This window comes from Poromitra crassiceps (assembly GCF_964638095.1).
Source record: "Poromitra crassiceps genome assembly, chromosome: 7".
In the NCBI taxonomy this organism is placed as follows: domain Eukaryota; kingdom Metazoa; phylum Chordata; class Actinopteri; order Beryciformes; family Melamphaidae; genus Poromitra; species Poromitra crassiceps.
In genome coordinates this window covers 3,058,592-3,074,389 of record NC_139628.1, presented here as the reverse complement: position 1 = coordinate 3,074,389, position 15,798 = coordinate 3,058,592, and the positions used below count along the sequence as shown (strand labels likewise).

The 15,798-nt window shown below is 41.8% G+C and overlaps 1 protein-coding gene across 1 annotated transcript in view; it reads right to left on the bottom strand.

The window, feature by feature from the left end:
• LOC310780064 (polymeric immunoglobulin receptor-like) overlaps nucleotides 1-105 on the bottom strand; it is a 193,441-nt gene extending 193,336 nt beyond the window's left edge. The window contains exon 1 of the mRNA XM_083640605.1: nucleotides 9-105. Within this exon, the coding sequence (XP_083496731.1) occupies nucleotides 9-69 (61 nt within the window). The 5' untranslated portion in view covers nucleotides 70-105. The remainder of the gene's footprint in view (nucleotides 1-8) is intronic.
• Nucleotides 106-15,798: the final 15,693 nt, after the last annotated feature.

Here is a 15,798-nt window from a genome sequence, read left to right as displayed (position 1 = left end):
CAACTCACCGTCAGAGGAAGACGCCAGGTGAAGGATGCACAGAACGAAAATAGATCCAAACACAGCCATGGAGCGGTTGTTGCCCTGCTCTGTCCTCAGCGACGCGTCCTGTCAGTCGGCTTTCTTGGTGAGGCTCGTTTGAGATGAGCAGCAGATTCGACCAGCGCCTTGCTTGCCCCGTTGTATGATGGTACGTTTACTTTCGATCTGGATGTTTTGCCTTCAACACTGCGTAACGCGTCATCATTCAGAAACCACGCCCAAGACGGGGGAAAACAGAAACCCCCCCTCCAATCCTGGCGTTCTCCTATGTCACGTGCATGGTTGCGTGTTGCACAAACAGATCGTATATACGGAAGATGAACACTCCAACTTACTTCTTGACAGCTAGATCCACATTTTTCTTCTCGCCAATTCTCAATGGCTTCCTTGTTTTGCTCAGGAGTACAAAAAAACTTTAACTGGCGATTTTTTACATTTGTTGTCTGCGCAGCCTACCACACAACAGCTTTTAGCTATGTTTAATTCAAGGAAAATGAGCTGGTGTGTGGAAATGAACGGAGCCTTTCCCCCGTGATGGGCGTGGCCTATTTCATGCAGTGTCTCTAAACAAACGGAGTCACTGGGTGGCAACGGCAATGGAACCCTATGGAGCCCAAGTGGCGCAAGGCTTGAGTGGCTGACTCTAGCCACTTAACTGTTTACATTTAAAAAACTGTGACAGTTAACACAACTTTAACACGACATGCATATATTATACATCAAACTCTTGAGCTACTTCTGCTCTCACTCAGAATGTAAAAATATAAGCGATGTCATGTATAGTTTTTGAGATATTAACATTTGTTTGGCACAACTCATAGGCTACTATTAACTGCCGCGGGGTTCCGCATTTCTGGGTGGCAAGTGACGTCACGCTGATTCGTCCTATATTTTACGTTTTGCGTTACGTTTCCTCTATACTATAATGACGATATCGTCAGTCTCTCTGTCTCTCTGTCTGTCCTTCGCGTATCTCGAGAACCGTTGGTCGGATCGACTTGAAACTCGGGGGGTGCGCTGATGCTGACCCGACGGAGTGCGGTGCCCTGTTTCCGTGCGATTCTGACGCGAAACACGTTCGATATTTGAATTTTTGTCTTCAGTTCTGCTCCTTCAGCCCTAAGCCCCAGCTTTAATTAGGGCCGTTCACACCTACTGAGAGAGTAAACAGAGGAACGACCCTGTGTTTAGGGGGGAAGCATCTCTCTTCAGGTTCCAATTAAGAGCAGAGGGTGAAGAAATCTCCTCCTATGTATGTGCCTGTCCAAATACAGTATGCATTTACAAGTCTGTCATGAATAAAATCAAGGGGAAATAATCAGTAGAGCTCACTTTTTTATGTGGCTATAATGGTAGGCTATAATGAGTCACGCATTCAGAAATAATATCCTCTAGGGCAGGGATACTCAACTTGCTTTGCCCGGGGGCCACTTTTGTGAAATGATAGGAGGCCAGGGGCCAGTTAATAAACAAACAATATACATTTTTCTGTAGCGGATTGTAGTTTTTTGGGGTGTCAGCCGGAGTTTAGTCTGACAATGTTGTGCACACCGGATAGTTAGGTTAAGTTAGTTAGGTTAAGTACATACATAAGTGCCTGGGTAGCGAGCAGACGGCGGTATTTGACAATTTAACTGGAGCTCAGCCAAACTTTATTTCACATTAGTTATTACTGGGAATTAGATTCTAATTAACAATGAAAACTAACGTGAAATTATTAGGAAATGGTCGGGGGGCCACTCTGCACCCTGTCGCGGGCCGCATCTGGCCCCCTGGCCGCAAGTTGAGTATCACTGCTCTAGGGCCACGCCACTTCCGGGAACCCCCATCCTGTGTAGGGTTGGGAGTGTGCGCTCTTGTGCAGTGCAATGCCCTGTTTTCGTGCAATTCGGCATAGCGCCACCTACAGGCAACATAAAAAATGCTGTTTATCTCAAGAATCGTTCGTCCGATCGACTTCAACTTTGGGGAGTGTGCTGATGGGAACTCGACACAGTGCAGTGCCGGATTTAGTGTAATTCGGCACAGCGCCACCTACTGACCACACAAAAAGTGGTTTATCTTGAGAACCATTCGTCCGATCGACTTCAAACTTGGGGAGTGCGCTGCTCGGCCCCCGATGGGCTGCAGTGCCGCATTTCATGCAATTTGGACTTATTCCAGTAGCCTGTACTACGAAGCTAGTTTAATGCCTTATCCGAGTAAGTTTGAGTTTAAACCTGGTTTAGCCGTACTACAAAGCAAGTTAACTTTCAATCACCATGGCAACTGACGCTGCAAAGCTAACCTGGTCGCGACCAGGTTAGCTTCAGAGGATAAGATCAAAATCCATGACAGACCCATATAATCGGCTCTCTGGAGTCACTCACCGTTCATATAAGATCGCCATATGAAAAATAGATTGCAGTCAACTGAGAATATAACAAGAAAAACATTTGTGGCTCTGTAGGCTACATAATTAAATTAAGCCTACTTACCACTTTATGTCTTAACAGCTCAACGATGCGTGGAGAAATATGATCACTATTAATCACCGCGGCGCATATCATGAATGGACCCTCAAATGGAGTGAGGGTGATATTCTCCTACATGCCAGAAAAGCCTATACATATAATATAGATATGGGATAAATATGGATAGCCCCAATACTAAATATGCAGGCTATTCTTGCATCTTTCAGCTGGAACTGTGTCCTGTAGGCTGTATGCCAATATATGAGCAAAAATAGGCTAGTTATTATCAATGATAACTATGCCCGCATCGTCTCAATTCAGTTCAGCAGTTTTCTCTTTTATAGTAGGCTATTAGGCTTTATACTAGGCTATTTTATATATGAATTATTCGATCAGTGCAACCACACACATGAGTGATAGAGATCATTATTCATTGAGCATGCGTTTCTAAATCTATGGTCTAAATAGGCTTACAGATTGTGGAAATGTATAGACTGAGATTACACATTTACATTTGTTGCTGCTGTATCAATGTATGCAGCTGTATCAGACAGAAATTGCTGATCAAAGTAAATCAAATGACTGATGTGAATACAAGCTGCTGCTTTAGACAGCCCTTCAGCAGACTATCCAACGCGGATTTTCATTCTGACATTAAATCGCGGATACATTAAATATCCGCTAAAACTCTGATCATGCACTGCGCTTTCATGGAACGAGGAAATGGGTGTGGAAATGGGTGTGGGCGTGGATCAACTCAGCTGTTCATAATGTGATTGGCTAGCGCACCTCTTTCGCGTGGACGCGCGCCTGTGCACGAGCGAAAAACGTGCGCGTGCACAGGCAGATCCCAGGTCGACTTACCTAGTAAAAAACCAGCGTCGTAGTATCAGTTAACTAGATAGCTTTGATCCTGTTCAGTCAAACCAGATCAAAGGGACTTATCGCGGATCTGTTAAACTAGTTTCGTAGTACAGGGCTCAGGACTGTTTGTATGTATTTTCTTCGCATATCTCGAGAACCGTTTGTTGGATCGACTTCAAACTTGCGCATAGGGGGACCTGACAGAGTGCAGTGTGTGCGGGGGGGAGCGCCCACGGGGTGGTGCATGGGGGAACGGGCACTGCACTAGTAATAATAATAACAATAACAACAACAACAATAATAATACTTATTATTATTATTATTATTATTATTATTATTACTATTATTAATTAATACAATTAGCAATATTACAAATGTTAACTCTGTCTCTCCCTCCCTCCCTCCCTCCATCCCTCTCTCTCCCCCCTCTCTCTCTCTCTCCCTCTCCACAGAAGCAGTGAAGGAAAAAACACCCTTCCAGTCCCAAGGGCCAGCCGCAGTGAACTCAAAACTGGGAGAATTTAGATTTAAAAATAAAGATAGCTAAATTGGTAACTTTCCTGAGACTTTGTTTTGTTTTGTTTTGTGTCTACCTGTTTTTCCTAAAATTAATTTTGATAAATATATTACAAATACTTTTTGCCTGACCCAGGAGGGCCGGCCTAGAAGAGCATCAGGGGCTTACTGACTGACTGACTGACTCACTGACTCACTCACTCACTCATGCACTGTCGGGATTTGAGGGGTGGATAGGATTAGTGGCTAGGCCAGTGACATTTTTGGAAAATATTGGACACTGCACAGGTGTGTGTTCAAAGTGGCATCTTGCCAAACATATACAGGAAGACCTCCTCTATGACATCACATCAATAAAGTTGGTCAGGACTGTGCTCAAACTTCCCCCACGTACTCATCTCACAGCTCTTCACATTTTGAGGGGCTGAACTGGCTACCTGTGGGTAAGAGAGTGGCTCGAGCAGTTTAAGTTGGGGCTGACCTTTAAAATAAGGAAGGCTACAGTCCCTACAGGAGCTCTGTGCACACAGTTAGCAAGGAACTGCCAACAGAAAGCCATTTTAAGGCCACAATGAAAAAGTGGTTAGCGTCCACCTCTATTTGATCTATTTTGTTTTCAGATTAATATTTATTTTTATAGTTTTTATTTGATGATTAATTGAATTTGAGTGTGGATGCGTTGATGTGTATTACTGTTAATTGTGTGAATTGTCTCATATGTTTGTTCTTTTGGGCTTCATACTAGCTCACTGTCTATGATGTTCCTTACTGTTCCCCTCCCCACTCCCTTCTCCCCACCATCCCACTCCCCACTCCCTATCCCCAGAGGTCCACAAGGGAAATAAGCCTTTTGGCTTTATTGTGTTTTTAACATTGATGGTTTTTAATTGTATGTATTCCTGCTCTGCAGATATATGCAGATATTTTTTTTTTTACAATTGTCGAATAAATCCAATCCAATCACACTGTCACCTAAGCTATAGAGTCCCATGAAAGACGGTGGGCCCTCAAATCCACCCAAAGGTCACATTTTCTGCAAATATTGGACACTGTACAGGTGTGTGTTCAAAGTGGCAGCTAGGCAAACATACACACTCAGCAAGATATCCCTATTGATATGTTGTTCTATATTAGGCCTATAGAGGGCGCTCTAGACTGTGTACTTAAGAATGTGTTCCAGGAAGTAAAGTTGCTTTTGAATGAATCGTCTGGTGTGTGCAGCATAGAATGGTGTGCAGTCACTTCAAAACATCCCCTATTCACCAAATTCGATTCATATGTCAGGTCACTATAGAGGAGTCCCAGGAAAGATGGCGCGCCCTCAAATCCACTCAAAGGTGACTCGGAGTCACATTTTCTGAAAATATTGGTCCCTGTACAAGGTGTGTGTTCAAATTGGCAGCTAGCCAAACATACACACACTAGAGAAGACCTCCTCTATGACATCACACTGCCACCTATTATGTCAACAAAATATAATAGGATATTTATTAAATCAAAGTAGCACACACCAGTAACGTTAGATCAACTTCTGTGTTGAATAGCCTGCATATAAAATATATAATGTATCATATTATTTAATAACCATAATAATCATAATTATAATTATAATCATAAATGTGTGTAGTGTACATATTCACATAGTAGAGATCAGTTATTGCAATTGCAGTTATTACAATGCATTGTGTCCAACTGTGTCATATTGTATTTTATCACTGTGGTTTTCATCTCACTCAAGAGTTTCCTGAAGCTGCTGGACAGAAAACCACATAGACACACACTTAGAAAACACACACAAATGGGCGGGGTTTATCTGGGGTAACTGGTAGACCTCAAAGAGGTAGTCTCATATCACCAAGCTGTACAATGGAGGGTACATCTCTGCAATGGCTGCTCTGTAAGTACAGTGTGTGTGTGTGTGTGTGTGTGTGTGTGTGTGTGTGTGTGTGTGTGTGTGTGTGTGTGTGTGTGTGTGTGTTTCTCAGTTTGATTTCTTTGGGAAATAAATAAAAGTTCAAAATAGCTTAACAGCAGAAACCCCAGAACAGGCCTCGCCTTCTGCTGCTTTACTACTATAAATTGTATATTATATTTTCTATAGCAGGGGTGTCAAACATACGACCTGGGGGCCAGAACAGGCCGGCCAGAGGGTCCAATCCAACCCACAGGATTACTTTGTAAAGTATGAAAATTGCACTGAGAAGTCCTTCAATCCAGTGTGATGCGCTGGTGAAGGCTAAGAGGTAGCAGGTTTCAGGAGCAACTTAAGTAGTCTATTCATATTTGTTGTATTCATCACTAAATGGTAAAGTATTTTCATTACCCTTGAATGTAGAGAATTGTACAGTTGGTGTATAGTTCTAGGCAACATTTGATGCTTTGTTTGATAGGCCTATGGTAGCTGAGATAACCATGTGAAAATGTTATATCATGTAGGCTACCTGTAGGCTAATTATTTACTCAAAAAATGGAGGTATTTTTTATAGCTTATATGCATTGATTTTCTTTGTCTGGCCCACTTGAGACCAAACTGGGTCGCATGTGGCCCGTGAACTAAAATTAGTTTAACACCCCTGTAGGTTCTGGATGGTTCTGATGTCCTTTTCAGACCGGCCAGGACAGGCGTTCTGAGGTTCCTTTTGTTTTACTTTGATATTATGTAATTATTCCCAGTCATTATTGTTTAATGAATGGACTGTAATTTAAAGGGTTATCTATTATTTTAGGGCATGTTGGAAAGGAATAACGGGTGATAGAGTAGGTAGGCTAATGCATAAAAAGACAACATTACGAGCAGGGGTAAAGGGATACTTAAAAAAATGTAAAGTCTATCTCTATTTCCTACTTACCAATGATGATGTTGATTGGTAGAGTTCTTTCTCAGCACAATCCATGCTGTTCCTCATAGTACTCTGGAAAGTTGGCCAAAAATGAATGCAAGGTCAATGGGGTCACGCTCCTGTACAAACTGACTGAGGCTCATTGAAATGTACTTTGTTTACTGGAGGAAATGTGAGCTTCAGTCACCTTGTACATGCAGGAGCGTGACCCCATTCACCTTGCATTCATTTTTGGCCAACTTTCCAGAGTACTACTCTATCACTCAATCACTATGAGGAACAGCATGGATTATGCTGAGAAAGAACTCTACCAATCAACATCTCATTGGTAGCAAATATAGGTCTAGACTTTAATCAATCTTAGCTATCCCTTTAATGTGGTAATTGACGGGAACCACGTGTTGTTGTTGTTGTTGTTGTTGTTGTTGTTGTTGTTGTTGTTGTTGTTGTTGTTGTTGTTGTTGTTGTTGTTGTTGTTGTTGTTGTTGTTGTTGTTGTTGTTGTTGTTGTTGTGGGCGGGGGGACAAAAAAATTAAAATAGAATTTCCGGCATTTCGTCTTGGATTAAGTAAGACTGTTGTCCTTGTAGAAACACTGTTGATGGCTCACTGTACTTTTCCACATCTTCCTTTCTTCACAAAATCCCAAAGCTGTCACGTTTATATATTTTCTCAGCAAGAGTCGTGACTTGTGATCAGGCAATAATTAGGAAAGCCTAAGATACCTATCTCTCACCCTCTCTCTCTCTCTATCTCTTTATATACTGACATACTACAGTATAGGCATAAATAAATGAAGTGATTAAGCCTATAAATAAATAAACAAACCTAAATATTTACTTTATTTATTCGTGGTTATTCAATAACAGCCACAATTTTAAAAAGTGATAATTCAAAACCAGATAGATCATCAAGACTCAGGTAAGTTGATAATTTAATACATTTGCACTTTTGTGGCGATATAATGGAGAAATGACCATCTATAGTGTGTTTCTATGGTGTTTTCCTGGGAAATGCGTACTACTGTACGCAAAGAAAATAGACAAAACTGGCGCTCCAGATCACGAGCTGTGAGCGGAGCCGGTCTGAATGACCTGATCATTAACATGGGTGCAGATAGGAAGTGGCTTCCGCTATGGCGCAGTTCAGTGGCCATTCTGCATCCTGTGTGAATCAGGATGGCATCTCTGCTGCATGGTGCTGCTGTTCCTGTGTTTGCTTCCTGGCTTGTCTGTCCATGCACTGTCACGGTCAATGTATGATAGTTGGCAGCCCTGTGAAATGTCTTAAAGGAACACTCCGCCCATTTTCAACCAGCTTTGTATCATTAGAACATCAGTAGTATATCAGAAAACTGTAAACGGTTTTGAAGTCTGTCATTTAATTTGACAGTTATTGAGTGTTACAGTGTGGACCAGTGACATCACTGGTCCACTAACTCAAATTAATAACTCATTAACTCAAATCAACTCTCAATAACTGTCAAACTATTCATCATTCATCTAGTTTGACAGTTATTGAGAGTTGATTTGAGTTAATGAGTTATTAATTTGAGTTAGTGTGGACCAGTGATGTCACTGGTCCACACTTTAACACTCAATAACTGTCAAATTAAATTACAGACTTCAAAACAGTTTACAGTTTTCTGATATACTACTGATGTTCTAATGATACAAAGCTGGTTGAAAATGGGCGGAGTGTTCCTTTAAGACAAGACAAAATCAGATGGACTTCATTGATCACCAGGGGGAAATTGGGCAGCAAAGAATCAGCTATAGATAATAAAATACAATAGATAAAAGTGACTGAGGTGTAAAGATCTGTAAAGTCCCAACGATTGTCACACACCTGAGTGTGAACTCACAACCTCCCAGTCTCAGGGCGGACACTCAAACCACAAGGCCACTGAACTGGTGAGGTGTAAATATCTGTAAAGTCCATACTAACACAGCAGATTTTGTTGAGACTACAGGCGTGGTTTGCACACCTCTTATGAGTCTGCCCGGCACAAGTGCCAATTTGGGTTCCAGGTGTTATGAGGGAAGACAAATGCGCTTGTGCACGCGCCCAATTTGCATTGCGCATGGCGTTAAACGAGTGCAAAATGCAAAACAAGCGCAAACACAAAATTACCGCTTTTGCGACGATAGGGCCCTAAATCTTTGGTCTGAGGTCTCTCAGAGGATTAGACGGACAGTACTGTCTCTCTGAGGATTAGATGGTCAGTGCTGTCTCTCTCAGAGGATTATTTTATGGTCAGTGCTGTCTCTCTCAGAGGATTATATTATGGACAGTGCTGTCTCTCTCAGAGGATTATATTATGGACAGTGCTGTCTCTCTCAGAGGATTATATTATGGACAGTGCTGTCTCTCTCAGAGGATTATATTATGGACAGTGCTGTCTCTCTCAAAGGATCACATGGTCAGTGCTGTCTCTCTCAAAGGATCACATGGTCAGTGCTGTCTCTCTCTCAGAGGATCACATAGTCAGTGCTGTCTCTCTCAAAGGATCACATGGTCAGTGCTCTCTCTCTCTCAGAGGATCACATAGTCAGTGCTGTCTCTCTCAAAGGATCACATGGTCAGTGCTCTCTCTCTCTCAGAGGATCACATGGTCAGTGCTGTCTCTCTCTCAGATGATCACATGGTCAGTGCTGTCTCTCTCAGATGATCACATGGTTTTTGAAGTTTTATTGAAGTTCTACTGTTGAATATCTTTCTTCCGAAAACAAAACCGATACTTTTAGGGGTGTGTTATAGACCACCCAACCATAATATGTTCTATGACAGCCTTGAAGTGCTCCTAAATAATTGTACTGGCACAGAGAGGGAATGCGTGCTGTTAGGGGATTTTAATACTGACGTCACTGACAAATCATGTACTAGTTACAATGCATTTAACAGCTTTTGTAAGTCATTTGGGTTGACTCAATTAATTTCGGAACCCACTCGGGTATGCCACAAGTCTCAAACTACCATTGATCTTATTCTAGTATCGGATAAAGCAAATATATCCTGCAGTGGAGTCATACAATATGGAATTAGTGATCACTATCTCATCCACTGTACAAGAAGGAGACACCGGAATTCATTTTCAGCACACAAGGCCATTCGTATAAGATCACTTAAAAACTATTCTGTTGACACCTTTCGATCTCTACTGGACAAAGTAGACTGGTCCCCTATATTCAATTCCTGCGTTATTGATGATGCGTGGGGCATTTTTAAGCGTTTATTTCTCCAAGTGGTAGACCTGGTAGCCCCACTTAGAGAGGTCAGAATCAAACAGAGGACCAAACCCTGGTTTAACAACTCAATTAGGGAAATGATAAAGGTGCGTGACTCAGCACTGACCAAGTTTAAAAAATCACGGGTACTGGTCGACTTTGAGCTTTTTAAAAAGCACAGAAACAAGACACAGGAAATGATTAAGACTAGTAAACAGAACTACTATGCTGACTCAATCAAAGAGAACTGTAATAACCCCTCAAAGCTATGGAAGACACTTAAAGATCTGGGCTGTGGAGGGGATTCAAACTGCAAGGCCAATGTGGCAAACATAGGGTTACACACCGATAATGGATTAGAATTTGATAAAGGCAAAGTTGCAACTATTTTTAACACTTTTTTCACTTCTGTTGCCAGCAATTTTGTCTCCAAATTGCCGGCCAGGACAGAAGAGTACGGTAAGGACTTTGTCACCAAACACTACAGTAACCTGGGTGTTAAGGAAGGAGCCTTTTCTTTTAGAAAGGTTACAATTGAATATGTGGACAAGATGCTAAGTGAGCTTAAGATTAAAAAGGCTACTGGGCTTGATGGCATTAATGCTAGATTCCTGAGAGATGCTTCCTCTGTAATTGCCCCATGTATAACTTATATGATTAACCTTTCTCTAGAGCAAGGAGAAGTACCTACTGATTTTAAACACGCAAAAGTAACACCTATCTATAAAAAAGGAAATAAGTCAGACCCTAGCAACTATAGACCAGTCTCAATTTTGAGTGTAGTTTCTAAGGTTTTTGAAAGAGTGGTGTATGATCAAATATATGAATACATTTGTGATCAAAATTTATTTTATGAGCAACAGTCTGGCTTTAGAAAATCGTGTTCAACCGATTCATGTCTTTTATATCTTACTGATTTCATTAGGAAGGAAATTGATGCTGGGAAAATGTGCGGTCTAGTTTTACTAGACCTGCAAAAAGCCTTTGACACTGTCGACCATGGTATTCTCCTATGTAAAATGAAGGCTCTTGGGTTAGCGAACTCTGCCACTAGGTGGCTGGAGTCATACCTGACAGGGAGGGATCAACAGGTGGACATCGGCGGTGTACTATCCGAGGCCATGCCTATTTCCTGTGGGGTCCCCCAAGGGAGTGTGCTCGGCTCTTTGCTCTTCTTACTATATATTAATGATATGAAAGCTGCCTGCTCTAGTCATTTATTTTTATATGCAGACGATTCAGCAATTTTAGTATCAAACAAAAACCTAACGCAGATTCAAGATATTTTGACCGACAACCTAGAACAAATTAAAATTTGGCTATGTGACAATAGGTTGCTGTTACACATGGGAAAGACGGAGTCTATTCTCTTTGGCTCCAAATATAGATTAGGTAAGGAGACCAAACTCAAACTAACCTCTGGAGGGGTATCCATAATAGCCAAGCCCTCTGTCAAATACCTAGGCTGTTTCCTTGATGGTACTTTAGGGGGCGCCACCATGGCACTAAAAGTTTTAGGCAAAGTAAATGCCAAAACCAGGTTTTTAGCCAGGAAGTCCAGACTGCTCAACAGGGAATGCCTGAAAATCCTAGCATCATGTTTAGTCCAGTGCCACTTTGATTACGCCATCAGTTCCTGGTACTGGGGCCTCAACAAAGCCCCGAAACAGAAACTTCAGGTGGCACAGAACAAACTGATTAGAGTAGTTCTGGCCCTTAACCACAGAAGCCACGTGGGGAAGGCTCAGTTTATTCATCTCCAGTGGCTACCAGTTGAGGACAGGGCCAGACAGCTTCAACTTACTATGGTACATAGGATTTTAAATAGGGATGTCCGATATTATCGGCCTACCGATATTATCGGCCGATATTAGCATTAAAAATCGATATCGGAAAATATCGGTATCGGTTTTCATGCCGATATATATATATATATATATATATATATATATATATATTAATACAGGGGGAGTCTCACTGAGAGCAATGCTCTCTTTTTCAGGAGTGCCCTGTTCACATTCACACACACATTCATACCTGGAAGCTGACCAGTACAACCACAGTCTGATCTGTTGGCCACTGAGCAGCTCCACTGGAGCGGTTGGGGTTAAGGGCCTTGCTCAAGGGCACCTCAGTGGTGGTAATGAGGGAGGGGCAAGCGCTGCCTTTTCACTTTCCCCAACCAGATTTATCCTGCCGGTCCCGGGGATTGAACCGACGACCTTCTGGTCACAAGCTCGCTTCTCTAACACTTACAACTTTAACACAACATGCATATTATATATTAAACTCTTCAGCTACATTAAGCTACATTATGTAACTTGTTACGTGAAATTTTGGTGGAAAAAAAGCCCGCTTATGTCGGTATTGCTTGATATCGGTTGATATCGGTATCGGAAATTAAGAGTTGGACATTATCGGATATCGGATATCGGTAAAAAAGCCAATATCAAACATCCCTAATTTTAAACAATAGAGCACCGGAATACTTTAACAATTATTTTAAGAAAATTGCACATGGACACAACACAAGAGCAAGTGTAGGAAATGTGGCCCTCCACAAGCATAAGACATTGACAGGTAGAGTATCTTTTATCTATTCCGGTGCTGTGGAGTGGAACAAACTGCCTCTCCCAATCAAAGAAACAGAAAGTAAGGTGGCTTTTAAAACAAAGGTTAAGAAACAGCTTTTTAGCAACCTGTCTGCATAACCTGCCATTTCCAATTGTGATGTATTGTGATGTGTTGTTGATTTGCTGATATTATTGTTTGTTTTTTATTGTTTTCGCTCTGACTGAAGTTGAGCACTTTTAGATATTGATATAGTATATGTTTTTTTTGTCATTTAACCCTAACCCTAACCCTAACCCATTTTTAATGTTGTATTCATCACTTGTATTGCACTTTACAGATGCCTGTCTCCACAGGGGACACTCGACACAACAGGGACAACGATGGAAATAAGTCCTGGACTTTTTCGTTTTATCCCTGACACCGCAGTATTTTGTCTCATGTATTGCATATTGTCTAATAAAATCAAAAAAAAAAAAAAAAATGGTCAGTGCTGTCTCTCTCTCAGAGGATCACATGGTCAGTGCTGTCTCTCTCAGAGGATCACATGGTCAGTGCTGTCTCTCTCAGAGGATCACATGGTCAGTGCTGTCTCTCTATGAGGATCACATGGTCAGTGCTGTCTCTCTTTGAGGATCACATGGTCAGTGCTGTCTCTCTCTGAGGATCACATGGTCAGTGCTGTCTCTTTCAGAGGATCACATGGTCAGTGCTGTCTCTCTCAGAGGATTAGATTTTCAGTGCTGTCTCTTTCAGAGGATCACATGGTCAGTGCTGTCTCTCTCAGAGGATCACCTGGTCAGTGCTGTCTCTCTAGGAGTATTAGATTTTCAGTGCTGTCTCTCTCTGAGGATCACATGGTCAGTGCTGTCTCTCTAGGAGGATTAGATGGTCAGTGCTGTCTCTCTCAGAGGATCACATGGTCAGTGCTGTCTCTCTCAGAGGATCACATGGTCAGTGCTGTCTCTCTCTGAGGATCACATGGTCAGTGCTGTCTCTCTCAGAGGATTAGATGGTCAGTGCTGTCTCTCTCAGAGGATCACATGGTCAGTGCTGTCTCTCTCTGAGGATCACATGGTCAGTGCTGTCTCTCTCAGAGGATTAGATGGTCAGTGCTGTCTCTCTCAGAGGATCACATGGTCAGTGCTGTCTCTCTCTGAGGATCACATAGTGCTGTCTCTCTAGGACAGGGGTGGGCAATTATTTTTCATGGGGGGCCACATGAGAAACCCAGATTGTTGCCGGGGGCCGAACAAATATTGTCATGCCGTAACCCATGGATGGGTAACTTTGATGATAGAGAGGGCCACAAAAAATTTCCTCGCTACCAGGTTTTGCTGAGGGCCGAACGGCGCCAGCGTGAAAAATTTGGTGCATTTGAAGCCACGTTTAGAGGAATAACTCATTTTAAATTAACAGTTGTGATGTCATTATTCAGTCTTAACCACCAATATTTCATCATTTTCTCACTCACTCGTCACCACCTGCTCTCAGGGCTTGAAATTAACTTTTTTGACCACCTGCCAATATGGCTGCTATATTTTAAAGTTACCAGCCAATTAGAATTTCCACTAGCCAAAATGTTTTTCTTGAAATAAATCAGAATATGAGTGGTTAAGCATAAGTATCAGTAAGTGGCCCGGGATGATCAAAGCCTGTGTTGAGGGTCACACGAACAAAAATGCAGCCTTGAAGCTAAATAAATCCAAAACCAATGAGTTAATTATTTAAATTTCTAATTCAATGTAGCCTTTTAGTCATGAAGATTATTGAAAGATATTCCATATTCCAGACTGAAATGCTATAACAGAAGTGGAGTATTGGCCAGAATGACATGAACATTTGGACATTTATTCAGCGGGTATCTTGCATGTTGCGTTCAGGTGCACTGTGTAAAAAATAAATAAATAAATAAATAAATAAATAAAAATAAAAAATTGCAATTCCATCGCGGGCCACACAGGTGGCGCCCGCGGGCAAACGGCCCGCGGGCCGTAGTTTGCCCATGTATGCTCTAGGAGGATTAGATGGTCAGTGCTGTCTCTCTAGGAGGATTAGATGGTCAGTGCTGTCTCTCTAGGAGGATTAGATGGTCTCTCAGAGGATTAGATGGATAGTGCTATCTCTCTCAGAGGATTAGAAGGACAGTCGGTCATATTTATGAAATTAAGACAAACACATCAATCTACTACAGCTGATCTTAGCTCTGTGTCTGAGAGCTACAGCTGATCTTAGCGTGTCTGAGAGCTACAGTGAGTCTGTGAAGAAATCCTCTGTGTACTTTTATCCTGCAGACAAAGAAATCACTCTTTAATATTATACAGGAGAACTAAACTCAATTAGTATCTTGTAACACAAAATACAATTGTTCTTGGATGGAAGATGTTGCGAATGTTTTTGTTTCTCAGAATTGTCTTGTCTGACTGATTGCATGTAACAAACTAAGCCTAGTCTCATTTCTCTTTAGTACTGACCATGTTGCTGTGCTGCAGACCCACACAAGGTTGGTACACTTCACCATGACATCCCCAAACTGTGATGATGGCTCTTTGTAGGAAACCATGAGAGAAAGTAGCATTTTGGAATTTGGACAGGGTCACTTCAGAGGTTTATGGGGAGAACTGCAGGAATGCAAACTAGTCAGCTTTAGGTGACGGTCACCCATGACATTTCCAGCTCTGAAACTAAAAAAGACATATATAGGCACAGCAGAGCAGACTGAGCAGAGTCAGTTATCAACACCAACAGCTAAACAATCTCTCAAAGAGTCTCAAGCATCACACAAGTTGCACAAGGCATTGTTCATCATTTGGCACGGCTGCCAGCATTTTTAGTAAGTAACTACCATTTTGTGGCGAATTCTGGCGATGCAAATTACAATGGGGTGATTAACGCTAACTTTTGATTCAACTGCGTTGAAAAGAAACACGCTTTTAACATTGTTTCTTTGTAAATGTACCTTTTTAGCAGCTGGTCCGAAAAATGAAAGGGTGTTTGGCTGCCTTTTCATCTTTACTTGTTATAGTGAATTACTGGGAGAAAAAAAAACATTTTGATGCTGAAAAAGCCAGTAGCTAGTTAAGGTGGAATGTTTCCTTCCTCCTTCAAGCCACGAGTTGATGCCGTGTGAATCATTCAGCCCACCTTAAATAAAGTGGAATGTTTCATTCTTCCTTCAAGCCACGAGTTGATGCCGTGTGAATCATTCAGCCCACCTTAAATATAGTTAAGGTGGAATGTTTCCTTCTTCCTTTAAGCCACAAGTTGATGCCGTGTGAATCATTCA